General features: G+C 38.9%; 2 protein-coding genes across 2 annotated transcripts; one reads left to right on the forward strand and one right to left on the reverse strand.

Moving 5' to 3' along the window:
• The first annotated feature begins 807 nt into the window (after positions 1–807).
• On the forward strand, positions 808–14,984 carry RP9 (RP9 pre-mRNA splicing factor). The gene is made up of 6 exons (XM_067470187.1): positions 808–1,119; positions 4,403–4,433; positions 6,645–6,774; positions 8,108–8,199; positions 9,604–9,665; positions 12,644–14,984. The coding sequence occupies exons 1-6, from the start codon at positions 893–895 to the stop codon at positions 12,819–12,821; spliced, it is 720 nt and encodes a 239-aa protein (XP_067326288.1). The 5' UTR covers positions 808–892; the 3' UTR covers positions 12,822–14,984.
• Positions 14,985–17,363: 2,379 nt separating this feature from the next.
• Positions 17,364–26,987, reverse strand: LOC132779655 (uncharacterized). Its single transcript, XM_060783329.2, has 4 exons — positions 26,843–26,987; positions 22,626–24,509; positions 19,769–19,915; positions 17,364–17,641 (listed from the first exon to the last, which is right to left on the reverse strand). Exons 1-4 carry the CDS (start codon positions 26,985–26,987, stop codon positions 17,604–17,606), a joined length of 2,214 nt encoding a protein of 737 aa, XP_060639312.2. The 3' UTR covers positions 17,364–17,603.
• Between the last annotated feature and the right edge of the window lie 576 nt (positions 26,988–27,563).

Here is a 27,563-nt window from a genome sequence, read left to right on the forward strand (position 1 = left end):
TATCTACCTGCCTATCTACCTACCTATCTACCTACCTATCTATCTACCTATCTATCTATCAACCTATCTATCTATCTACCTATCTATCTATCTATCTATCTATCTACCTACCTACCTATCTACCTATCTATCTATCTATCTACCTATCTATCTATCAACCTATCTATCTATCTATCAACCTATCAACCTATCTATCTATCAACCTATCTATCTATCTACCTACCTATCTATCTATCTATCTATCTATCTACCTATCTATCTATCTATCTACCTATCTATCTACCTATCTATCTATCAACCTATCTATCTATCTACCTATCTATCTATCTATCTATCTATCTACCTACCTACCTATCTACCTATCTATCTATCTACCTATCTATCTATCAACCTATCTATCTATCTATCTATCAACCTATCAACCTATCTATCTATCAACCTATCTATCTATCTACCTACCTATCTACCTATCTATCTATCTATCTATCTATCTATCTATCTACCTACCTACCTATCTATCTATCTATCTATCTACCTATCTATCTATCAACCTATCTATCTATCTATCTATCTACCTACCTACCTACCTACCTACCTATCTATCTATCTATCTACCTATCTATCAACCTATCTATCTATCTACCTATCTACCTACCTATCAACCTACCAACCACTCTCTCTATCTCTCTCTATCTCCCCCCAACAGTTGTCTTGTCCAGCTCACATTTTTACTACTTTGCTTGTAAGCGGCCTTCCCATTGGTCCTCTTGCTTGGGTCCTTCCCTCGGCGGACCACGAGGGGGCGCAGCTGCGACTTGGGAGCCTCTTCCGGGCGGAGGAAGCGCCTTTCCCGGGCTGGGCCTGGCTGTGACGGCAGGAGAAGGGGCCCGCCATGTCCCACGGCAGTAGCCGGAGGAGGGAGGCGAGGGGCAGCGGCAGCCCCAAGAGGGCCCGGAGCCGCAGCGAGTCCGAGCCCAGCGCCAGCCGCAGCCGCCGAAGCTCCTCCAGCAGCAGCAGCAGCAAGACCCGCCCTGGCCATGGAGGGCAGGAGAGGAAGGAGCAGCGGCGCCGGAGCCGCGATGCCCAGCACATCCAGCAGATCCAGCACCTGGAGTCCTTGTAAGCAGCACTCAAGCAAGCCCTCCAAGCTTCGGCCCACCCTCCAGGGGGTTTGGACTCCAACTCCCACCATTCCTAACAGCCTCTGGTCCCTTCCTTTCCCCCCTCAGCCGCTTAAGCGGCTGAGGGGGGAAAGGAAAGGGCCTGAGGCTGTTAGGAATGGTGGGAGTTGGAGTCCAAACCCCCCGGAGGGCCGAAGCTTGCCCATACCTGCATGTGTTGGGTTTCAGCTCATGGAACCAACATCCAAAGCAAAGCAAACAAGGAAAAAGCACACAACACAACACAACTAAGCTGTGCTCAAGCTCTGACAACTTGCAATATGTATTTTGATCCCTGTCCCTATAGAATCAGGTTGTCACACATGTTTTCATTGAATGCATTTGATCATGAGGATGGGTTTTCACACTGTTGTCCCCTAGTTCGAGCTATAAGGACAGGCAGGTAAGAAATACAATATATGATTATTATACTAAATACTACAATTATTATTATAATAATAAATTATATTGTATATTATATTTTCTATATTTTATTTAAATAATATTTTCTATATTGTTATACGGAATAATGATAAATTTTGTTTTTTTAATGATATTTCTATATTAATTTATATTTTTCTATATTATTATAGAATTTATTTATTTATTTATTTACGACATTTATATGCCGCCCTTCTCACCCTGAAAGGGACTCAGAGCGGCTTACAAGGTATATATACATACAATATATTATTAACATAGTACAATATCAGTTTTAAATATTGCTGTATTGCACTATATCAATTATACTGTAATATTATTAGTAATATTACATGTTATATAAATATATAATTATAATATATTATTAGTAGTAGTATTATATTGCATTACATTACAATATTATAAATATTATATGGATATACAATATATTATATATTATATTATAACATATTATTAGAATAGCACAGGAGACAAGGTGGAACTGTCCCCTGGCCCCCCTTTCTTCACTCCGGCCCAGAGCGGCAGTTGGTGCTGGTGGGAGGGGTCCCCAAAGGATGGCAAATGCAGGAGACAAGAACAATAATATGAATCACGTAAAGGCCGCCCTCAGTCGCCTGAAGGCCAAGAAGAGTAGTATACAAATATAATAAATAAATAAATTATTATACTAAATAATAGTACATATATTTTATATGTTATTTCCTATATTATTATTATACTAAATAATAAATTATATTTTATGATATTTTATCTACATATTATGTTCTATATTATTATTATTATACTAAATAATAATAATATAGAACATATATTATTATATGTTCTATATTGGGCTCTGTATACGAATCCACACGATCACTCTGTTCATCTGGAGAGGCCCTGCTCACGATCTCTCCTGCGTCGCAAGCGCGTTTGGTGGGGACAAGGGACAGGGCCTTCTCTGTGGTAGCCCCCCGACTCTAGAACTCTCTCTCTCAGACAACGTTGGTCATCTTTAGGAAGAGCTTGAAGACCTGGCTGTTCCAGTGTGCCTTTCCAGAATAGGAAACTCCCAGCATCATGTCCCAAACGCACTTTATTAGAGATTTAAGATTGCCTGCACATTGCACCTACCCTAAAATCCTTACATTTATCTGTCATGTCCAGCACTTTTAATTTTTATTCATTACATTTGGCCCGGCCCTAGTTTTAACTGTGTCATGATGTTATTGTTTAATGTTTTATTGTTTATTGCTTAATGTTTATTGGTTTGCTTGAGTTTTATTGTGTATTTGTTATGCTGTTGTTTTATTGAGGGCCTTGGCCTGTGTAAGCCGCACCGAGTCCTTCGGGAGATGTTAGCGGGGTACAAATAAAGTTAATAATAATAATATATGGTATTTTATATATTATTATACTAAATAATAATAAATTATATTTTATATATTTTATGCATTATTTTATTTATATCTATTTTCTTATTATTATACTAAATAACAAATTATATTTATATGATATTTTCTATATTATTTTATATATCATTGTACTAAATAATAATAAAATATATTTTATATGATTTTATATATTTATTTATTATAATTTTATTACGATGATATGTGCTTGTCTCGAGCTATAAGGAGAGGCAGGTAATAAATAAAAAATATTATACTAAATGTTAAAATATTATTATACTAAAACACTAAATTAATACTAATACTAATAATAATAATAATAATAACAACAACACTTTATTTATATTCTGCCCTTCTCCACAAGGGGACTCAGAGTGGATTACAGTATATAAACAGACACAGGCAATCATTCATTCCTAGATTACAATGACATACAATGAGACACTAATACACAGACAAAGGCAAAGACTTCTCTTTTCATTTCCGACTCTGGAGTGAGGTGCTCATTTCCATTGTCAAACCAAGGAGTTTGCATCTGTTGTTACCTCCTGGTCATGTGGCCAGGATGACTCCTTGGAGCATCTTTTGCCTTTTCCCACCAAAGCGATACCTATTGATGTACTCACATTTTCATGTTTTCGAACTGCTAGGTTGTCAAGAGCTAGGACTAACAGCGGAAGCTCACCCCGTCCCATGGTTTCAAACTGCCGGCCTTTAGGTCAGCAGTTCAGCAGCACAAGGGTTTAATCCATTGCGTCACCGCAGTCATAAAACCGAAACCATAAATACAAATTAGTACATTAAACTCTAATAGCTAAAGCAACAAAGGAAATAGAGTATATTATCCTTAGATTACAGATCTAAGTTAAAAGTACTAAAGTAACTGTGTACTAGTGGTAACCATATCAGATTATTCTGTCATTTCCCCCATCTTATTGAAAGTCTAATTCCACTGTTCAGTCTCCTACGAGCTCCTCCCTCACAAATGTACCTTTTCATTGTATCTCATCCAGAGTTTTATCATTTTATGTCATGCATTTGGCCCGCCCACTGTATTTTATTTTCCATTATGTTATTTTTACTGTTTATTTTACTTGATTGGTTTATTTATTTTATTGTGATGTTATTTTGTTGTTTATATTTTATGTTGCTGTAATGTATCATCTCATGTAAGCCGCTCCGAGTCCCCTTTGGGAAGATGGTGGCAGGGTATAAATAAAGTTTATTATTATTATTACTATTATTATTATTATTACAGAAATATATCAGTGCTGAGGAAAAAAAATCCACCTCTTCTTCCAGCTGTTGACAGGATGACAGGAAGGAAAGGGGAAGTCTGAAGAGAATGACAGGCAACATTCAATTTCTCCCATTAAGTTACTGAAGTTATGTTTTCAATCTGTTTTTCAGCTACGAGAAACTTCCTCCAGGGTTCATTAAGGTAGGTCAGTAGCTGTAAATGTTTTACTTTAAAAATTCAACATATCTTTTTCAACTTTTTCATCCTTTCAACGTCCTTCTGAGGTTGCCAGTCCCTTGCGGTGAGTTTATTTCTATATATTATGTCTATATACTTCACTGTAGAATTAATGCAGTTTGATAGCAATTTAATTGTCATGGCTCAATGGTATTGAATCCTAGGAGCTGGAGTTTTACAAGGGTTTTAGCCTTCTCTGCCAAATGTGGCTCATATATTTCCAAACTACAACTCCTACGATTCCACAGTATTGAGCCATGTCAATGTGATGTCAAATTGTGTTAATTGTACAATATACAATATAGGTCTGAATTGGAAGCAAAGTGTGCCCTGTTAGAGAAAACTACCCTAAAATATACAGCAGAGCACCCAAAAATCAAACAGGATACTTAAAGTTGAGTATTAGCTCAGAGCAAGCAAAGCGTGATATGCTGTTGGTTATGGCTGTAAAGAATTCAGAGCTTAGGCAAACATGCAGGGCCCAATCTTAAAAATCATAAAAGGTTTATTTACAACTAGCTGTTCCCTGTTACGCATTGCTGTGTCCCAGTCTGGTGGTCTGAAAAATAAAGTAACGAGAAAGTGTTGGTTTCTAATATATGTAATTTCTTTATGCTTGTGGGTAAACAGTCTTTATTGCTGTTTCTTTGTCAGTGTTGATGTGGAGATTGTCAAGTTTGCCTACTCAGGAACATGCAACATATAATTGTTCTTCTTTAGGAGTCCTTTTCAAATCTATGATACTATATCTCTTTGTATGTGAATCATATATATATATCTATATCTATGGCTGGATGGCTCTTTGTCAAGAGGGCTTTGATTACATTTTCTTGCCTGGTGAAGGGAGTTGGACTGGGTGGCTTTAAGTATTTTCTGTTGTTCATGGGGGTTCTGTGTGGGAGGTTTGCCCCAATTCTGTCATTGGTGAGGTTCAGAATGCTCTTTGATTGTAGGTGAACTATAAATCCCAGTAACTACGACTCCCAAATGTCAAGGTATATTTCCCCCCAAACTCCACCAGTGTTCACATTTTGGCATGTTGAGTATACATGCCAAGTTTGGTCCAGATCCATCTTTATTTGAGTCTGCAGGGCTCTCTGGATGTAGGTGAATTATAATTCTCAAACTCAATGCCCACCAACCCCTTCTAGTGTTTTCTGTTGGTCGTGGGAGTCCAGTGTGCCACGTTTGGTTCAATTCCATCATTAGTGGAGTTCAGATTGTACGTGAACTATGCTCTTTGATTGTACGTGAACTATAAATCCCATCAACTACAACTCCCAAATGACAAAATCAATATTTTTGAGTGATGGTCACTCCTTGGGTTAGTCTGTGTCTTGAGGCCAAATTTGGTGGCAATTTGCCCAGTGGTTTTTGAGTTATGTTAATCCCACAAACGAACATTACATTTTTATTTGCATAGACTAGCCGTACCCTGCCACACGTTGCTGTGGCCCGGTCTGTGTATATGTGTTTTGTGTGTGTGTATATGTGTGTGTATATATATTTGTGTATATGTGTATATATGTGTGTTTGCATATATATATGTGGTTTTGTGCATGTGTTGCAATGTAAATTTTGTTTTTTGGCTTTTAAAGTCCCCTTTGCTGTGTTTTTCAGAGTTTTTATTAGTGATGGTCACTCGTTGGCCTGATAGATGTCTTGTGTCCAAATTTGGTGTCAATTCATCCAGTGGAAGAACTAACTAAATTTCTTCATAGTTAAGAGCTGGTTCTCATGTACTCTAACACCCATCTCTTTTAATGTTTCAAAGAGAGGGAAAAAACACCAATCACTACATCTCTCTGACACGCATATATAGAGAGATCTCAAAGCACACAGCACATACTCTCCATACTAAAAGTGTAAGACAGAAGTCAGATTCAAAAAGCTTGCACTAGAAAAGTATACATTTTAAGCGACCAGTCAGAATGAGAGCAGAAAGAGAGAAGAGAGAGGAAAAAGACACATTCCTAACTGTCACGCAGGAGACATGGGGGAAGGGAAGTTAGTTTAGCCTATATTAGACTAACTTCCTCATTGAGGACTTGAGACTTGGACAGTGTGGGGTTGAATTCCAACAAGCCCAACGTGTTTCTCCCAAATAGAGATGTTTTGCCTGCCACTTTGTGGTTTTTCCTCAAAGCTTTTCTTGGATTCCTCTCTCTCGTGCAGGAAGATGAGACTAAACCAGAGGACTGCATTCCTGATGTTCCTGGCAATGAAAACGCCCGGGAATTCCTAGCACATGCTCCCACCAAAGGACTCTGGATGCCACTTGGGAAAGAGGTCAAAGTGATGCAATGTGAGTTTTTTTTAATACTGGTAGCCAGATTTTGTTCATTTTCATGGTTTCCTCCTTTCTGTTGAAGTTGTCCACATGCTTGTGGATTTCAGTAGCTTCTCTGTGTGGTCTGACATGGTTGTTAGAGTGGTCCAACATTTCTGTGTTCTCAAATAATATGCTGTGTCCAGCTTGGGTCATCAACTCTGCTCTGGCTGACTTCTCAGGTTGAATAAGTCTGCAGTACCTTTCATGTTCATTGATTCGTTTCTGGGCAGTGCTGCATTTGGTAGTCCCTATGTAGACTTCTCCACAGCTTTATGGTTCTGGCCCAAGCTACCTATCTGACCGCATCTCTGCCTATCAACCCACCAGGTCTTTGAGATCTTCCGGGGAGACCCTGCTCTCGATCCCGCCTGCTTCTCAAGCTCGGCTGGCGGGGACGAGAGATAGGGCCTTCTCGGTGGTGGCTCCTCGGCTGTGGAACGCCCTTCCTACGGACATTAGACTAGCACCATCTCTAATGGTATTCCGCAAAAAGGTGAAGACCTGGATGTTTGTGCAGGCGTTTGAGTAATTTAGTGCAATCTGGTAATGGAACATAGGAATGGAACAATGGACGACGAACCTGGACTACGCTTGGATGATGAGAAGATTGGGTACGGTTGTTTTTCGTAATAATTGTGCATTGTAATTGCTTATTGGTAATTTATGGATAATGTGTTAAGTCAATTGTTATATGTTGCATGGAACCACTGCTGTTTCTACTGTTTTTACTGTTTGTGAACCGCTGTGAGTCGCCTTCGGGCTTGAGATACAGCGGTATATAAGCAAAGTAAATAAATAAATAATAAATATGATATACTGTAGATTCCTGCAGTGGTTAGAGGATCCCTCTTATCCTTTGCTGAATGTAACATTTGTTGAATTTTCTTGGTGGCCTGTACATAGTTTAGAAGTTGTATTTCTTCATCAGTTTCCCTTCATCAGAAACACAATCTTCAAACAAACTACAGACCCACTAAGAAAATTCAATAAATGCTACATTCATTAGAGGATAAGAGCCTTCAGTCCTTTTATACAGTGATCTGGAAACATATTCCTTCAACTCAGTGTGACTTAATGATGAGTAAAATACACATGAGAATGGTATTATTACTCAACATGTAGTAAAGGGGAAAGTTAAGGAGCTTTTCACTAAACTAATTGCCTGGTTTCTATTAAAGTTAAGCAATTCTGAAGAACTGAGATTTTTTTTTCTCTTTTACAAAAGATTCCTGAAGATTTTCCTCTTCTTTTCTGTTACACAATGTTTTGACATTTCTTAAAGAAGGCTTGTTATTTTCTCCTCAAGGCTGGAGATGTAAACGTTATGGACACCGAACGGGGGATAAAGAATGTCCATTCTTCATTAAAGGCAACCAGAAATTAGAACAATTTCGAGTTGTAAGTAAAATATTGTGGCATCAGTATTGAATGATAATTATTATGAAAAGTCTTCCAAGTGGGCATGTCTGAGGGTTTTTTTTTTTAACAATATGAGAGTATGACTACCTTATATATTCAAACATAAATCAAAGACAGGCCTTGATGCCAAAAAATGATGTAACATGTTGCAAAAATCCTGTAGTTTCAAATTTTTAGAAAATGTGAACTTCCATAACCATTTGGGAAATGGAATTCATAACCTTTTTTGGAAAACTGCTGGTCACAGGAAAGACATGACCTTGTTAGAAGTCACAACCTTTTTGGAAAAATGACATTCACCAATATTCATGCAAGGCAACAAAGTCTCTCAGCTGTTAAACTGATGTACCTAGGTGTGTCTTTGAACTGCCAGGGACAAAGACATGCCAGTGCGCGCACACACACACACATATATACAGCAGAGTTTCAGAAGTGTTCCTTTAGTTGCCCAAAAAAAATCTACTCTCCCTTAAAATATCTTTGCCTTTTAATTATGCTCTCAAGAGACAAAAGAAACAGTCTTGTTTAAAAGTAAGAGTTGGTTTGCTCACAAAACTTCATGTATACAGCATATGGGCACTTTTCTTATGAATCTATTTACAACAGAATTTTAAGTAGTTTCTGTAGGTAACACAGGGCATCTTCCTTAGAACCAATAATCCATAATCCAAAGAATCTATCTGTTCTGAGATTCTAATAAGTTTCTAAGCATACTGTTCCTGCATTGAAGTCTAAAGCATACTTCTGTTCCTACTGAAATCTGAAGCATAACAGATGGCTTATACTTTCTCTAAGAGTCTAATGTAGTGGTTCTCAACCTGTGGGTCCCCAGATGTTTTGGTCTTCAACTCCCAGAAATCTTAACAGCTGGTAAACTGTCTGAGATTTCTGGAAGTTGTAGACCAAAAACATCTGGGGACCCCAGGTTGAGAACTACTGGTCTAATGGCTTTTACTCTCTCTATAACGGAGTCAGAGTTGTGAACATGTCTAGTTCTGATCACATGGTTTGCAGCCCCTCCCACAACAAGCGGTTAGGTAAAATTGCAAACTAATACACAAATACAACACAGTAAGCAATTATATACATAACAAATAACTAGTGGAGGCTTGGGAAGGTTGCTATTTCCAAGACAAATACTGATAGGCAGGATCGAAAGGATTGGCGCCCGTCATAATAAATGCCACCATTCCTCCGTCTTGCCTGCATGAAAGGACAGTGAGTATATGATTATAGGACAGAGATAGTTACTACTTAGACGGGGCAATTCAATATTAAAGTCAAATCACAAGGCTCATCTTAAACATGGGTTATTTTTTGCGTAATCCTGAAAAGTTGCTATAACTGTATTGGAAACTGAGCTCATTTTCCTTCCCCCACCAGGCCCATGAAGACCCCATGTATGATATAATAAGAGAAAATAAGCGACATGAGAAAGAAATGCGGTACGTTTGCTTGTCTTTACACTTTTAAAACTCTTTAATAATAATGACAACCAATAATACACATTTTAGAATGTTACAGTAACTTCAAATGTGGAATTCCTTTTATTTTGTATCTGTAAGATAAGCAGTGATGAAGTGCTCAAATTTGAAGTGCAGGGAGAAATCATAACAGGCCTGCCTCTAACTCTTTCCCAGAGGAGACTCCAAAATGCTGATAGCTGATGTTCCATGACAACATAACATACCTTTACACTTTTCTTTTGTATAATGAGTAACTCTTCTTTATATCTAATAGAGCTCAGCGGTTCATTCAAGACCAGGCCATGCCAAAATATTCTAAATTAAACCAGGGATCGATTGGATTACTGTAATGCACTCTATGTGGGCCTGCCCTTGAAAATGGCCTGGAAATTTCAATTGGTACAACGGGTGGCAGCCAGGTTACTAACTGGTGTTTCTTACAAAGGGCGGTCAACCCTCCTGTTTAAGGAGCTCCACTGGCTGCTGTTCATTTTCCAGTCCCAATTCAAGGTGCAGGTTCTTACCTACAAAGCCCTGAACAGTTTGGGACCTGCCTACCTGTGTGACCGCATTTCTGTGTACGAACCCACGCGACCTCTTCGATCATCTGGAGAGGCCCTGCTCATGCTCCCACCTCCTTCGCAGGCGCGATTGGTGGGAACGAGGGAGAAGGCCTTCTTGGTGGTGGCCCCCCGACTCTGGAACTCACTTTCCAAGGACATCAGACATGCCCCAACGCTGGCAGTCTTTAGGAGGAACCTGAAAACATGGTTGTTCCAGTGTGCCTTCCCAGAATAAGGAAAACTCTCAGCAATACGCCCTCAAAATGCACTCTACCACTGATTTAGGATTGCCTGCGCACCCTCATCTCTCCTTGAAAACTCTATCCCAGTTATATCCTACCTTGTTCACGTCCAGCATTATTTTTTAAATTTAAAATTATTGCATTTGGCCTGGCCATAGATTTTTAAATGCTTGTGTGTTATTGTTATTGTTTATCGTTTATTTTTTGTTTATGAGATTTATATTAACTGTTTTGTATTGATTGTTTTGTTATTGCCTTTCATAAGAGCTTGAAGACCTGGTGGTTTCAACAAGCCTTTGAAAATGGCCAGTTCTAACTCAGCCCTATACATTGTCGAATACGGCCTTATTCTTCCTACCAATTACCCAGATCATTTCCTCTGGCACTGGAATGAACAGCCACTGACCTGTACCTAATATTATTGTTGCCTGCCATAGCATTGCATTTAATTCCCGGGCCCCCTAGAATTTTTGGGCTTGCACAAATCTTGGACTGGCCTTTAAAAAAAAATTAATTGCCTTGAACAGGCAGGATTACCTTTAATATATGTGTGTTATGGCGACAATTTTTATGCATATTTTGTTTTGTTAATCTTATTGTTATGTTGTGTTTACTTTGTATGTTCTGTGATTTTTACCTGGGAACTGCTCTGAGTTCCCTCGGGGAGATAGAGCGGTATATAAATAAAGTTTTTTTTATTATTATTATGTAAGCCGCACCGAGTCCCTTGGGAGGATGATAGCGGGGAATAAATAAATAATTATTATTATGGTTATGGTTATGGTTGCTGTGGAAAATGATTTCCATCCCATTAGCAGCTATTAGGATTTCAGCTGCATTCAGAGGAAAGGGGGAGTTAGTATATTACTTGCTACTCCAAATTTTATAGTATCTACTCCCTGACTAACTTTCTGCTGCACTCTATGTCTGATGACCTTAGGAAGGCATAAAATAACATCCGTGAAAACATTAAAAATTTATCATTTAAAAGCAAGATAACTTAAGTTAAAACAACATGAAATCATGTTTGTTTGTTTATTTATAGCATTTGCATTCCAACCAAAAGGGACTGAGGGCAGAACACATACACAGCAAACATTCAATGTCGTTAAACAGACAGACAACAGATAGAGGTATTATGTTGGCTTCGGCGTCCTGGAGGTTGTGCTCGATTCTGGCCACACAATGTTGCATAACACATGTGTGAATCAGTTAGGCCTCAGAGGCTTTAACATGACATTGAATGACACCCGTATTATTTATTTATTTATTTATTTATTTATTATTTACATCGCTTCTATCCCACCCTTCTCAACCCCAAGGGGGGACTCAGGGTGGCTTACATGGGCAACAATTCAATGCCATAATATCAATACAACAACATAAAATCAAATACATAAAAAGTTAACAATAACATTAATTAAAATCACATACTCATATACTAACATAGTCGCCTAATCAAAATCACATATCCGTTTCCTATTGTCATAATCCTGTGGTCCAGTTCAGTGTCTAAGTTCTGCTAAATTCACTAGCCAAAGTCTGACTCCAAAACCATGACTTTAGTTTTTTCCTAAAAGTGAGGAGGGAAGATGCCGATTTAATCTCATTGGGGAGCTGATTCCACAAGCGAGGGGCCACCACTGAGAAGGCCCTGTCCCTCGTCCCCACCAGATGAATTTGTGGTGCCGGTGGGACTGAAAGCAGGGCCTCCCCAGTAGATCTTAAATTACGAGGTGGAACGTAGAGAGAGATATACGTTCGGATAAGTAAGCTGGGGCGGAGCCGTATTAGTAACAATTGGGAGGATATTTCAGGTACCACAGCAGAGAAGACCCTCTTCTTTGTACCCTCACAATTTATTGCCCCCAATTCTGTACTAAAGAATTGTAAACAGTGTTATTTCCAGATTGGTGAGGATGAGGCTGGAAGATCTTGTGACAATATGCTTGACAAAGTATTTCAGTAGGCAATGATAATGAATCTAATATTGAGTGCCAATTCAAGAGTGATTTCTCTGACCCATTTACTTTGTAAATTGTTTATTTATGATGTACAACTGATACCTAAGTAAATATGTAGCAAGTAGCATATTCACCCAGGGAAAAAAATGGGGGGAAATAACCTTTCTCTGGCCATTTCATACATTTAGAATACAGCAGTTGAAACAGCTGCTGGAGGACTCTACTTCGGACAGCAGCAGCGACAGTTCCAGTTCTTCTGGGTGCCATGAAAAGGCAAAGAAAAAAAGAAAGAAGGAGAAAAAGAAAGAGAAGAAGAAGAAAAAGAAGAAAAGAAAGCACAAATCCAAATCGGACAAATCAGTTTGAGGAGAGACTGCTTCTGTAGTGAATGTATGCTGTGCAGTAAAGCATCCAAAGAACGATCCTCTACAAAGGGCTTTGGAAAGTTTCAGGGCACAACCACAGACATATTTACATCTTTGTCATTTCTGAAATACCCCAAGTCCTCGCGCTGAGCCTCCATGTTGATTTTTTTTGCATCTTTGAGAGGGGTGTTTTTTTTAAGTGTGGCTGCTTGGTAAAAGAGCTGCTACTCAGAGAAAGTGGCTTTGGTGTGTGTGCCCTGCCATCCCAAATTGCACAAGATTGGATGATGAGTAGGCTAGAAAGGCATGAAGTATCAAGAGCTATAAAGTGATTTAGTGTGGACTGACTGCCTTCAGCTGAATGTTAGCTTTAGAAAGAACTTTAAAAAAAACAGAATGGTGTGATTAAACACAATACCAGTCATAGAACTTGGTTTCTCTGCTACAGTTTAAGAACACACTTTGAATTTTATATAGACAAGAGTTGCACTTTTTTTTAACAATGTGAGGTTGTGCTGCTTGGGCAGCCAAGCCTGAGATAGAGAACATTTAGTCTTCCACTTGTTGGGCTTCAGCTCCCACCAATAATACTAATACTCACAATAATCTAATTTCCTACCCGTCTCTCCTTGTGGCTCAAGGCAGGGTGCCAACATAGCTAAAAACGTATAAATCATAAAACACATAAAAGAAACATATTAAAACACATTTCTGTGTAATATATATATATATTAAAATACACAGAAGAAAAAACACAAAACATAAGTTTAAAATTCATAGTTGAAATTGACTGGCAGGCCTGATGTAAGAGATAGGTCTTTATTTGTGTTTTAAATTCCAACAGTTCATTTCAGATCTCTTCTGGCTGATCAATCCATCATGGGACAGCCGATGATAACATTCTCTGGGTGATGGTCGGCCTTCAGGTTCTGGCTGGTTGGAGTAAATGTCCACCAGGAACTTAACTGGATGGGGTGGCTTATATGGGTGAAGGCAATCATGTAGGTAATCTTGACCCAAACTATGTAGGGCTTTAATGTTAAAAAACAACAACACTGTACTTTGCCTGGAGACTAATTGCCAGACCTTAGTATAGGGATTATATGTTCACTCCTAGATTTATTTATTTACAGCATTTATATTCTGCCCTTCTCACCCCAATGGGGACTCATGGTGGATCACAGAACACATACACGGCAAACAGGACAGATAACAGATAGAAGTATATGTTGGCATTTTCCCCAACTTCGGCATCCTGGAGGTTGTGCTGAATTCCGGCCACAGGGGGGTGCTGTCACTCCATCCTCTATGACAAGAGTCCTTGATCACAGACTTCCTCCTTGCTGGTATTTTCTAGTATTTCCTTTTTATGATGCTGTAAAATACCTCCCTGCTTAAGTGGTGTCTAATTTTTCTACTCACAGCTCACAGCTGTTTCAGAACTGCTTAGGTGGATAGTAAGCTGGGCTGAAGGTCAGGGGCTAACCTAGACCCAGATTTTGAACTGCCAATCTTTCGATTGGTGTGATCTATTGCTGTTGGTGATTAACGTGACCCTAGATGTTCCTGTAACAAATCTGGCTGCGAAGTTTTGAACTAATTGGGAGTTTCTGAACTTAGTACAGCAGTAGGCCAATGTAAAACACATGTAAGGTCCATTCTTGAGGTTGCCAGTGTGTGCACTACCATCTTTAGGTCCTCTGATTCCAAGCCAATGCTGAGTGATGATGGAAGACACAGTCAAGCAGCATTGGAAGAGTTACCAAACATAATGCAGAAGGGCTTTTTCTAAGCAACCCTGCAGAAGAGTCACTCTGTGTGCAGCTTGTTGGATCACAAGTTGCACAGACCTTTAAACCCTCCATGTCAAATGAGTTCCTGATAGACTGTTTATGGTAACTTTTGAAAATTTCATGTATACTTGCTGTGAAATCATTAAAAGCCTTTTTAAAGGCTGACCAGTATACATCTACATACAATGTTCTCCCCTGAAATTGAAGTATTAGCTGAAAAGGTAGCCAAGATGTAAACCTAGGCTGTGATTTCAGCATTGCTATATACTGTGAATCTTGTTTTCTTAATTAATGAGAGCATTAAATGGTTATGTTGATTCCCTATAGAATTTAACCCCCAAACATTAAAACCAGTCTTGGAATCTTAAAAATTGTATTGTCTTGTTTATTATTGACTGCTACAAACATAGTTGAAAATGCAAGCAAAGAAGTCTATAATATGAGTAAAGTATGCCACTTTGTGGTAGTGACAAAGGGTTGGGAAGTAGTTTTAAGTGGGTCCAAACATTTTGTTGTTGTTCATTTGTTCAGTCATTTCTGACTCTTCGTGACCTCAGGGACCAGCCCATGCCAGAGCTCCCGGTCACCACTCCCAGCTCCTTCAAGGTCAATCCAGTCACTTCAAGAATGCCAACAGTACTGAGACCTAATGAAGTTGAAATGGTAATAGTGGTGCAGCTACTTTGCCCATTACAATAATAAAGAACTTCTGTGGTTATGTTTGATAGCTATACAAATTGCAGAGCACAAATCTGGGAAGTCCTAGGGAAATTCACCAATATCACAGCTGCTAATTTTAGTTTTTATTCAGTAAAATGATCCAAAGGGGGAGAAAAATCCCTGGTTCATGCAATCTTAAGTTATGGCCTATACTTTCTATAAACCCTATAGTCAATGGCCAGATATAATGGAAAGACCGATTACAAGAAAAAAATAGCATGCCTTTGCCTTTCAGAGTTACATCTGTCATGAATGCCACTATTAGCAATTGCCCTGGGGACAAAACTGCACCAAGAGTTGAAAATAAAAGTGTAATAGGTGTCAATTACTCATAAAGTTCTATGCTCTTTTAAACTAGAATAATATGGCATAGTATACAGGGACTAGTCAAGTGATATCGATTTGGAGAAAATACATCCGCCTGTCCTATCTGTCACATTTGCTCCTAGCACAGTGGCTTATTTGGGAGAGTTCTGACACTTGATCCTATCAACTGACCTGTGAAGTTGATGCAGCCAAGAGTGAAGAGAGGGGAGGCCAGGGGACAGTTCCATCTTGTCTCTTGTGCTAGTCTAATAATATAATATAATGTATTGTATATACATATAATATTTATAATATTATAATGTAATGCAATGTAATAATAATATATTATAATAATATATTTATATTACTAATAATATTACGATATAGTGATATGGTGCAATATAGCAATGCTTAATGCTGATATTGTACTATGCTAATAATATATTGTATGTAATATATACCTTGTAAGCCGCTCTGAGTCCCCTTCAGGGTGAGAAGGGTGGCATATAAATGTCATAAATAAATAAATAGGATCACTCAGGATGCATCTACGCTGCTGAATTAATGCAGTTTGACACCATTTTAACTCCCATGGCATCCTGGGATTTGCAGTTTGGTGAGGTACCAGCACTCTTCGACAGAGAAGTCTAAAGACTTCCTAAAATGCCAGTTCCCATGATTGCATAAGCATTGAGTCATGGCAGTTAAATTGATACCAAACTGCATTAATTTGACAGTGTAGATGCACTCTAAACTGAACTAAGATTCCCAGAAGAATACCAGATTCACTAGCGCAGGAGTGGGAATCCTGCAACTCTCCAGTTATTGGACTGCAACACCTGCCATTCTTCACCACTGTCTATGTTGGAAGATCACATGATTGTCAACCTGCATTAGAGAAGGTGTTGGCTGTTGTAAACAGTCTATAGGGCACTAGGCTGAGGAGGGCAGTCCTGCCCTTCTAAATGACTTCCCCCAGGGCAGAGCAGAAAAGGAGAAGCACTTGGGGATACTGGTGTTCCTTTTGGCCACCTTATCTGGCCCAAGGAGGCAAATTTTGGAACTGGAAAGCAGACCAGAGCAGGGAAGCAAGCATAATAATGTGCTAGAAAATTCTACATAAAATGTAATGATACCTCTGGACTCCATGTGATGAAATCACAACTATGGAAGTCCCTCCTAAAGAGAGATTGCTATGATATAGAACAATATTCCATATACATATAACATATCAGTAATGCACTTTATGGTACCAGACGGCATGCTAAAACTTTGTGACTGGATTTGCACCATCATTGGAGATTTCTGACTGATAGGCTTCAAACATTTTCAGCTCTTAAAGGTGCAGGTAAGATATGAGAAGTGATCATCATGTATACCTATATCTGCTACTCAGAGCCCCCAAAGGCTGGAGATTCACTATAAAAATATATTAAAAACAGTGTAATAATGATACAAGTTTCAGGAGGACATGTTTTTGTGCATTTTTGGGAGGCATAAAAGCAGTATTGGCATAAGGTGGAGTTTCGAATTTGCCTTACAGTTAAGACAGATATCCCTATAGTTTTTACTAAAAACACTCAGGCAGTCTTGTTCCGAATATATTGGGGTGTTATTTTCCAGCTAATGACCATGAGGGTTGCATTTCCTGCTGTTAGTCTAGCTTCACTCAACTCCAAATACAAATACGGTATGTTACTTAGACTACCTATGTATTCGCAAGAAACTATTCACCAAACATTGTTAGTGCAATTTCACCTTTATTTTCCTTCTTAAATATTGTTTTATTTACATTCCCATGCCTTTCTTTTAGTGCCCAGTTTATTTTTATACATCTTTTAAATGTGCACTCAGGAATCCTTCAAGTGCAACTTTGACCCTGCTAATATAATTACAAAAAAAAAAAATTACTAATGACTCATCTGAACAATATGGGCAAATATATACACATTTCACCATTCTGATTATCTTCTTTTATAAAGAGATCTCCTTGTTTCACGCCCTGCAAAAAAAGATATTACAGAATGTTAGCATTCATTTTTACTAAATCCCTCTAGTAGTACACTCACGGGGCTTTTCATTTTTAGCCATTCATGTTTTCATATACATTAATTTACTAAATGATTCATCTATAATTCATAGACCACAGCAGCTATGCTCTGTACTAAATACAGCTATTTGTACCAGATAAAGGAGATCAGCTGGATGACATGCCACTTCTGTAAAACCAATTAATTCAATTGATCTACTTTATCAGACTATCAATTTATTTTGGCCCTTGCAACTTTTCAGATGTGGTTGGGTTGTAGTAAACCCTAGCCAGCATAGAAAATAGGAATTATAGGAACTATAATGCCTGGTGACGCATCCTATATCTAACCTAAACACAGTCCATATATAAGGCCATTACAATTACAATACCTATTCTAAAAATCCAAGAGCCAAATTGCAGAGCTCATAAACTTTGCCATTAAAAGTTATATCTCTCTTTCACTGTGCAGCCCTACACATTAGCCAGACCTTGGAAAAGGTGATTCTGGACTTTATATTGAAATACAAATTTTTCAAGCTCTGTCACTACCAAGGTATATCGAGGCTAAAACTAATGGCAACTTAGGGCAATTCAAATAATGTAAAACACTTGGTATAGGCCTCCTAAGATACCATTTCAGAGCAAGCTTGGTCAGGAGGAGGACTGCATGTATGAATGTACATAAACAAATCTCAATTCATGGAAAGGTCAGAACTCCCACAGAGACCAATTTTTGTCCCATCTGGCCTTTAGGAGTAAGGTGACATTTTGACATGTTTTGTGGTCTTCCAAGACCATTTTCTCATTGCTGAAGCCTTTATTCAAATATGATGCAACCTTGCTGCAAAAAAAAAAAAAAAAAAAAAAAAAAAAGGCCTCTACCAGGAGCAGACAAAAATCCATTTTTTAATCTAGCAGCTGAAAGATCTGTTTTTGCTCTGGAAAGATCCAACCCATTGGCGGCAATGAGAGAATTTCCCAGGCTCCCCTTTTTGTCATTTTTAGAGCATCAGATCTTAAGAAACCACTTTTGCTGGGATCATTTATTTATTTATTATTTATTTACCTTACTTATATACCGCTGTTCTCAGCCCGAAGGCGACTCACAGCAGTTCACAACAAATACGAACTGCAAAAATTCAGTGCTACAGTATAGAAACAGTTAACAACCTAAGACATTACACAATTAATAAACAGTTACTACAATACCCATTCATTTCTCCTCCTATTCTTCAACTAGACCTAGGTTAAGGCATCAGACTTAAGAAACCACCCTTTCTGAGATCCTTTCTCCTTATATCCTTCAATAACACTTGGGTTTAAGGCATCAGACTTATACCATCTTTTCTGGCATCATTTCCCCTTTCAACAAAGCTAAGACATCCTTTTAAAATACTTATTTCAGTGGGAGCCACATCACCTGAAGGAGCATTAGCTATTCTTTAGAAAAGATATAAATTACCTCCTCATTTTATGGTGGCTTTAGAAATGGCAAGATACTTCTACCCCACATTTGAAGTTTGCTTCGTTTTAAGGTTACCATCAGTGACAGTTTCTTAAGTGTGTAGAAAGTAAACATTTATTGCTATTTGAGTCAAAACTGAGTCAGCACTGAGAAATTACATCACCAGCAGACCGGAGCATGATCTGTCTCTCTCAAACCTGCTCACAGCAGAAAAATGGAGTTCCAGCTTGGCTAAAAGATACACAATGGCTTTTTTCAGTTCTGATTAGCTCAACAGGCAAGGCTCACAAGGAAATCCTATGTAGGTATGCAGCTGCTTCTCCGTGCTCTATGTGTAACTGAATGAAACCAAAAGTAGTGTGGTTTGTTGCAGCTGGAAAAAAATGGCATTTGGAGGCATTCAAGATTGATTTTGTTTTGGCAAGGTTGCCTGTGTGTCTGGGTTTGTGGGGCACGTAATGCAGCTCTTCTGACAATTGCCCATCCTTGGCCTTATATATTGAAGTTTGCTCAGTGTACAGCTGAGAGCCCACAATACTCTGAATTCAGTCACAACTTGAAACTTAAAGTTTAAAATCATGAAGTGGTACCATGACTATTTGAGGCTTGCTCCAGTCGCCTAGTACACTTACCCTTGCGATGGGATGTTTTTGGCTTCTCCCATTCTTGAACGTCTTCATCATGTCTTGTATTTCTACGTTTATGTGGAGGTTTATGCACCCCTTTCTTCTTTGGTGAATCTACTACAAGCCAATTGTCTGCAGCAACAGGTCGTACATCTGCAGTCAAGAGAACCAATTTTTATTAGAACAGACCAGGCAACTCCACACTGCCAAGTTAGGACTCTCCCTTCTCCCCAAATTCACTTTAATTCTTTAAAATGGACTAGTTTGTTACCAAGTTTATGTACAACAAAGTCTGACAAAATAATGCACCCTGTAATAAGTTCACCTTAGAGTTACCATGAGTCAAAAATACAGACAATAACAACTATGGGTCACTGCAGTTAACTTGTTTTCAGAATATTGAAAAGTTATTGTGACCAGGTGGTTCAAAATGGTGTAGGCATCAGTCACACAAAAAGGCAAGTCATGTCAGTAGCCAGAGAATCACAAGTGGTTGCAGCTAACTGTTCATTTTACGTTTAGTGTCGAATCTATTTTGCATGCAAAGTTCCCTTTTCAGTCTCTTCGTACATTTAGACCAGTGGTTCTCAACCTTTTTTTGGGCCACTTTGACCATGGACCACTCTCCAACATTAGTACCAAAAAGGTTACAAATCAGTTTTTAGTCAACTTTAGATTTGGTTTGGTTATTTGGGGTGCTGATTCAGAAAACTGCACTGGATAGATCACATCAGCTCTAGTTTCTGATACAAAACATATGCCATCCAGTAGTTGCCATTTGCTCATCCACAGAAAACCATATTTAATAATCAGAGCTGATGTGGTCAATCCAGTGCCATTTTCTGAATCAACCCAAATAACCCCAGGAACAGGCCTAAAAACAAAGACACAAAGGAAGAAAATGTGTGGGCTATGTTATTATCTGTAGTAGTAATGGTGAGATGCGGGCCATATTTTGGTTCTTGTGGACCACTGGTGGTCTACGGACAACAGGTTGGGAACCACTGGTTTGGACTGTCTCTTTGCCATTGAATTTTCCCTCCCCTGGAAAGCAAACCCACAATGAAATATAATCACCAGAAGAAAGCAGTAAATGATTATTTAAATATACCATTCTTGTTCATTAGTTTAAGTGGAAAATAACATACCCTTTTCTCGGCTTTTGGCTGTGGTTGAGGGACCACTGTGCATTAGGCTTGCAAACTTGGGCCTTGCACCACTTTTCATCCAGTAGTCATCAGCTATAAGACTTTTGATCCAGTAATCATCCTCCATGATCCTTCTTTCTTCCTCTTGTAATCTTTCTGGTCAAGACATAAAGATATAAAATCTTTCTCAGTCACTATATAATTACTGCTTCACTAAACACAAATGCATCCCCGCACCCAGACTTATTAGAAAGATTAGTTAACCCAGGCACCCTCATTGAATGTAGTATATCACGAGAAAACAAATTCCTTATAATTCAGACCATTCGATTTCAAGCTTCACACATCTCTAATTTATTATTTTCCTTTCCACCTTAATTACGATTTTAACAGAAGAGCTTGGAGATCTACAGAGCTGGACAAATACTGTTGCAAGCAGTGCCATTTGCTATGTGATTTGGAAACAGAAGCCAGAAAATGAACTTATTTCAAGTTAGTTTCTGGGAAGACTTCCAGGGTGGCACTAATTTGAAATTGCATTAATAGGAACAAATTGACAAAAATAAAAATGCGGTGAAACTGCTGAATTATGATCAACTGTGAACTTAGGCATGATAAGGAGCTAACAGCAAAAAGTAGTCCTCATGTAAGAGCAGTTATACTGTATATACTCGAGTATAAGCCTAGTTTTTCAGCCCCTTTTTTAGGCTGAAAAAGCTCCCCTCGGCTTATAGTTGAGTCAAAGTAATTTATTATTTTACTCTATTAGTATTATTTTTATTTCATGTATTATCTTTATTATTATTATTACATTTACAGTATTTTACCCTATTATTATTATTACATTTATTATTTTACACTATTTATGATTATTATTACATTATGTTATTTTATAATTATTGCATTTATTGTTTTACTCTATTACATTTATTATTCTACTCTATTATTACTGTTATTATTGCATTTCCATTATTTAACTTTATTATTATTATATTTATTATTTTAGTCTCTTTATTACTGTTGGAAGGATACATAAGTATATTTACATTGAAGATATGTAATGATTTAATCAGAGCTGGGCAGTCTTATCTCAAATTACAGTTTTATGTAAATATTAAAAAAACATTTCACCTCCTGATGACTCAATGTAATTTTATTGGTATCTATTTTTATTTTGAAATGTACCTGTAGTGGCTGCATTTCCCACTCTCAGTTTATACTCGAGTCAATATGTTTTCCCAGTTTTTTGTGGTAAAATTAGGTGCCTTGGCTTATATTCAAGTCAGCTTATACTCAAGTATATATGGTAAATATCTTGTATTGTCGAAGGCTTTCATGGCCGGAATCACTGGGTTGTTGTAGGTTTTTTCGAGCTATATGGCCATGGTCTAGAGACATTCTCTCCTGACGTTTCGCCTGCATCTATGGCAAGCATCCTCAGAGGTAGTGACCTCACTACCTCTGAGGATGCTTGCCATAGATGCAGGCAAAACGTCAGGAGAGAATGCCTCTAGGCCATGGCCATATAGCCCGAAAAAAACTACAACAACCCGGTAAATATCTTTTTTTCTTTAAGGTATGATACATTTATAGTTTTTGTTTCCTTCGCTCTCTGATTTTTGAACACTCTCTATATGTGAAAAACAAATGTGCATGTTACTCTAAATGTTTCTTTTATAACTCCATATCAACATATATTTCACTTTGTTACTTACCTGTATAACGTGTCAAATTTCGTCTGGGTTCAAACATTTCTAGCTGGCTTGCTGTAGGCCTCTTCAGGCTGAAGTTGAAATCACCACAGAGTTCCTCATCTTGCTTTCGCTCCTTCTTCAATTTAGTAGCCACTCCCGATATTTTCACTTTTTCTTGTAATGGGAAATTAAGAGCATGCACTGGCACAACATTTTTAGGGACTCTCCAGAACACCTTCTGGCCACTTGTCCAGTAGAGGCTACTTTTACTAGGGTTCAAATTTCCATAAGGTGCAGCTTCTTGAATCAAGTATTCCTTCTCTTCTTCCTCCTCGTCTTCCTCATCATCTTCTTCTTCATCCTCCTCTGGTTCCTTTACCCAGTATTCTTCAGAGTCATCAGCTTCTGATGGAGATAAGCTCTTTGAAGACTTTTTCTTGTGAGGATAGAGCTGCCTACTGCTAGAAGACTTGAAAATATTGTCTATTTTTTTAGTTCGACTTGAGATCTCTTTAGCCTTGACTCTTGAACATTTTTTCACATTCTGGCTATAACCAATATTGGCTTTCTCATGCCCTTCCACTTCCTCATCTTCATTGAGGGAGCCCCCACTTTTAATTCTCTCTCTTCCCAAGCCCTCTGTGCTTTTCTTGAAGGTACACATACCCTTCTGAAGCATGTAGTCAGGGACAAAATAAGGCATGGTTCCATTGTCAATGGATGACTCTTCTTCAATGGAAGACATCTCATCAGAAGTAACACTGAGTATACTTGGGCGCTTTCTTCGGGACATATATTTTTCATAGTTTAAGTTAGCATCTGTATTATCCAAACAAGCCAACCAGCTCTCAGAAGGAAGGTATTTTTCTGACTCATTACACCACACACTTGATTCTGAAGTTGCCCAGTCTTTATTGGTAACATCACCATTTTCATTCAGTTTCTTTGGGAAATAGGAATCTTTTGTTATTTCCATGCCAGATGGAAATAGCTCCCTTTGTTGAACAAGGTTTGACACATCTGGAGGAGCTCTTGAACTCCTCAACCTCTTTACACCAGAGGATCGTTTGGACATTAGCACATCTTGCTTTGTAAGTGGCTGGTCAGGTCTGGCTGATTCAGACAGTTGCACTGTTCCACTTTCATCTACAGGAGTGCTTACTCTATAACTTGTAGATCCCGGTTTTTCTGAATCCAGCTTTGCTTTGTATTGAGTCTCTTCTTCCTGCATATCTTCTAGAGTCTTTTCCTCCTCTGGGTAAGAAATACTGGGCACCAATTGTCCCTGTTCAGAAGACCCATACATGACTTCTTCACAAGAACTCAGAGCGAACACATCTCTTTGCACTACATTCTCCTTCTTTGCCACATCATACAAAGGGATTGTTTCTTTGACAGACTTCCATAGTTGAATGGAAGGTGCACCATCATTGGCATACTCTATTCTAACTTCTTCTTTCTCAAAGGCGTAGCCTGGTGGAGGAAGGCTTCGAAACTGTACTGAACTTGAAGAGCTCTTGGCAAAGTCCCTGTCTGAAACAGGAGAAGACACAATCATCTCTTGTGTTTCTAAAGAACTTTCACTTCCTTTTCCAGCAGCTGATGAAACACAGGCCATACTTCCAGCATCACAACCTTTTGTTTCTATGCCGTGGTCCTGATGTTTTCTTGCTTTACTGTCAGTCTGCTTAACATCAGTCTGTGTTTCTTTGGTCTCTGTTCGTTTTCCAGGGCCATAATGCCTGAAACGTGTGGCCTGATAAAACATGGGCGAGGGTGGGTGACCGTTAAAATAAGGTCTTCGGTTAACTCTTACATGCATGGGATGCTGTGGGACTATGTATCCAGGATACTCGTGGAAAGGAACAGAATATAATGGGAAATACGGATTGCCGCTTCTTATGCCTGTGAAGAAGAGAAACACGTGTTTTTCCCCCAATAGAACAATTCCTGCCTATGTCCCCATGGAACAGCCATTGCTTTATAACAGAGAAACCCCAATAGTACATGTCACCTTGAACAAATTATTTGCATACACGATCCCGCAAGCCAGAATTTATAAGTGCAACATTCTTTCCTACAGAATGCCAGAGACACTATGACCAACTTTATGGCCTTGCAATTCAAGGACGATACATTAACTTTATAATGTGCAGGCACTCAATTCCCTATCGCCCAGTTCACTCCCGTAGAATTCTGGGAAATGCAGTTTAGGACAGGGCCTTTGGAAGGATCCTTGGCTTCCCTAAACTACATTTCTCTGAATTCTTCAGGAGCAAGCCAGGTGACTGAAAAGCGGGGGACCTTCGGTTTGTAATGCTAATGTGCTATCATCCCTAATAGTAAATTTTGCAAATGTTTACACAAATGACCAGCCATTGCCAGAAGGGACAGAGAGTTTCATCTATGCTGATGATCGTGCCATTACCACTCAAGCAGGGAGTTTTGAGATGGTAGAACAGAAGCTCTCCGAAGCTCTAGGTGTTCTTACTGCCTATTACAGGGAAAACCATCTGATCCCTAATCCATTCTAAAACAAAGACATGTGCTTTTCACCTTAAGAACAGACAAGCATCCCGAGCTCTGAGGATTACCTGGGAAGGAATCCCACTGGAGCATTGCAACGCACCCAAATACCTGGGAGTCACTCTGGACCGTGCTCTGATCTATAAGAAGCACTGGCTGAATATCAAGCAAAAAGTGGGAGCTAGAAATAATATCATACAAAAGCTGCCTGGCACAGCCTGGGGATCACAACCAGACACAGTGAAGACATCTGCCCTTGCGCTATGCTACTCTGCTGCTGAGTATGCACGCCCAGTGTGGAACACATCTCACCACGCTAAAACAGTAGATGTGGCTCTTAATGAGACATGCCGCATTATCACGGAGTGTCTGCGCCCTACACCACTGGAGAAATTACACTGTTTAGCCAGTATTGCACCACCTGACATCAACCGGGAAGTAGCAACCAATAGTGAAAGGACCAAGGCAGTGACATCTCCAGCTCATCCCTTGTTTGGGTATCAACCAGCATGTCAACGACTTAAATCAAGAAATAGATTTCTAAGATCTACAGAAACACTTGCTGGAACACCCCAGCAAGCAAAAGTCCAAAAATGGCAGGCTCAAACCCAGAACCTCAATCAATGGCTGATACCAAATGAGAGACTCCCCCCTGGGCAAACAGAAAACTGGGCGACTTCGAAGGCGCTGAACAGACTGTGCTCTGGAACCACAAGATGCAGAGCCAATCTTAAGAAATGGGGCTACAAAGTGGAATCCACGACATGCGAGTGTGGAGAAGAGCAAACTACAGACCACCTGCTGCAATGCAACCTGAGCCCTGCTACATGCACAATGGAGGACCTTCTTATAGTAACACCAGAGGCACTCCATGTGGTCAAAGGACATTTAATCAACTACCAAGCTTGTAAACTTTGTGCTTTGTTTGTTTGTTAAAAAATGCAATACAACTGTTTGGTTTGTTCCTGACATGATAAATACAATCCCTAGTAGTAGCACTACTACTACTACTAATAATAATAATAATAACAACAACAATCTTTATTTATATCCCACCACCATCTCCCAAAAGGGACTTGGGGTGGCTTACAAGTTACTCCAAGTTCAGTATATAACATAAATGGTACATGAGTATAAAACAATATCATATAAAATTATTAAAACAACCACTATTATCACATAAATAAAATAACACAATTCAAAAGACTGCTGCTGACATATACATTCTATTGCTGTGGTTAATTTCTTTAAAAAAAAACAGGTAGTAGACTACAATTCTTATCAGTTCTAACCACTTTACTCAATAGTATGATATGATGGGGGTTGTAGCCTCAGAATACCTGGAAGACCACCTTGCACTACACAGCTATATCTGAGGGACACTTCCAGCCTCATCACACCAAAGCATGGATCCACTTTAAATCAGATTTCCGTCTCTTTATTACTCATCATTCATTGAGAAATTGCTACCATACAACCGCTAAGGGGAAAAAAATCCCTTCCAGGAGATCTTATAATGCCACATGTAAACATGCAATAATAGAGAACTACAAAATATATTTTGTAAAGCACTGTCAATTATAAATAAGGAAGGGAAATTCTAGGTATAAGACCCATCTTGAAAATAAATAGAAAGCCCAAATAGGGTATCTTCTTGCAAGGTGTGCAGTTCACCCACAAATGCTCATCATCCATATATTGTTTTGCCTTACCTGCTGTAGGAATGCCATACGGGTTGTACACAGGGCCAAGGAGCCATGGGTTAGAGAAGCGCTGTTGTGCTGTTGCATGTGCATAAAAAAAGGGTCTTTGGTTTGTGGAGTAAGGCCCACTTTCGGAGGTAGCAGGAGTGTTCATTTTCTAGGCCACAAAAACAGAAACAACTGACATTGAGCAAAAGTCCCTTTAAAACAGTGGTTTTCAACCTTCCTAATGCCACGACCCTTTAATACAGTTCCTCATGTTGTGATAACCCCCAAACATAACATTATTTTCATTCGTACTTCATAACTGTAATTTTGCTACTGTTATGAACCATAATGTAAATATCTGGTCTGCAGGATGTATTTTCATTCACTGGACCAAGTTTGGCACAAATACCCAATACATCCAAATTTGAAAACTGGTTGGGAGGGGATTGATTTTGTCATTTGGGAGTTGTAGTTGCCAGGATTTATAGTTTACCTACAATCAAAGAGCACTCCATCAACTATGGAATCGAACCAAACTTGACATGCAGAACTCCCATGACTAACAGAAAATACTGGAAAGGTTTGGGGAGCATTGACCTTGAGTTTTGAAGTTGTAGTTCACCTACATCCAGAGGGCACTGTGAACCCAAACAATGATGGATCTGGACCAAATTTGGCAGAGATACTCAATATGCCCAAATGTGAACACTGGTGGAGTGTGAGGAAAATAGACCTTGACATT

Source organism: Anolis sagrei, chromosome 6 (genome assembly GCF_037176765.1).
Source record: "Anolis sagrei isolate rAnoSag1 chromosome 6, rAnoSag1.mat, whole genome shotgun sequence".
In the NCBI taxonomy this organism is placed as follows: domain Eukaryota; kingdom Metazoa; phylum Chordata; class Lepidosauria; order Squamata; family Dactyloidae; genus Anolis; species Anolis sagrei.

Bases quoted from the DNA above. Each gene is read 5' to 3' on its own strand.
- RP9 (XM_067470187.1), top strand. From the start codon at position 893: ATGTCCCACGGCAGTAGCCGGAGGAGGGAGGCGAGGGGCAGCGGCAGC. The intron at 4,434-6,644 runs GTAGGTCAGTAG...TCTCTCGTGCAG, and splicing joins TTCCTCCAGGGTTCATTAAG to GAAGATGAGACTAAACCAGA. The intron at 8,200-9,603 runs GTAAGTAAAATA...TTCCCCCACCAG, and splicing joins AATTAGAACAATTTCGAGTT to GCCCATGAAGACCCCATGTA.
- LOC132779655 (XM_060783329.2), bottom strand. From the start codon at position 26,987: ATGAACACTCCTGCTACCTCCGAAAGTGGGCCTTACTCCACAAACCAA. The intron at 24,510-26,842 runs GTAAGGCAAAAC...TCTTCTTCACAG, and splicing joins GTATGGCATTCCTACAGCAG to GCATAAGAAGCGGCAATCCG. The intron at 17,642-19,768 runs GTAAGTGTACTA...CTTTTTTTGCAG, and splicing joins AAAAACATCCCATCGCAAGG to GGCGTGAAACAAGGAGATCT.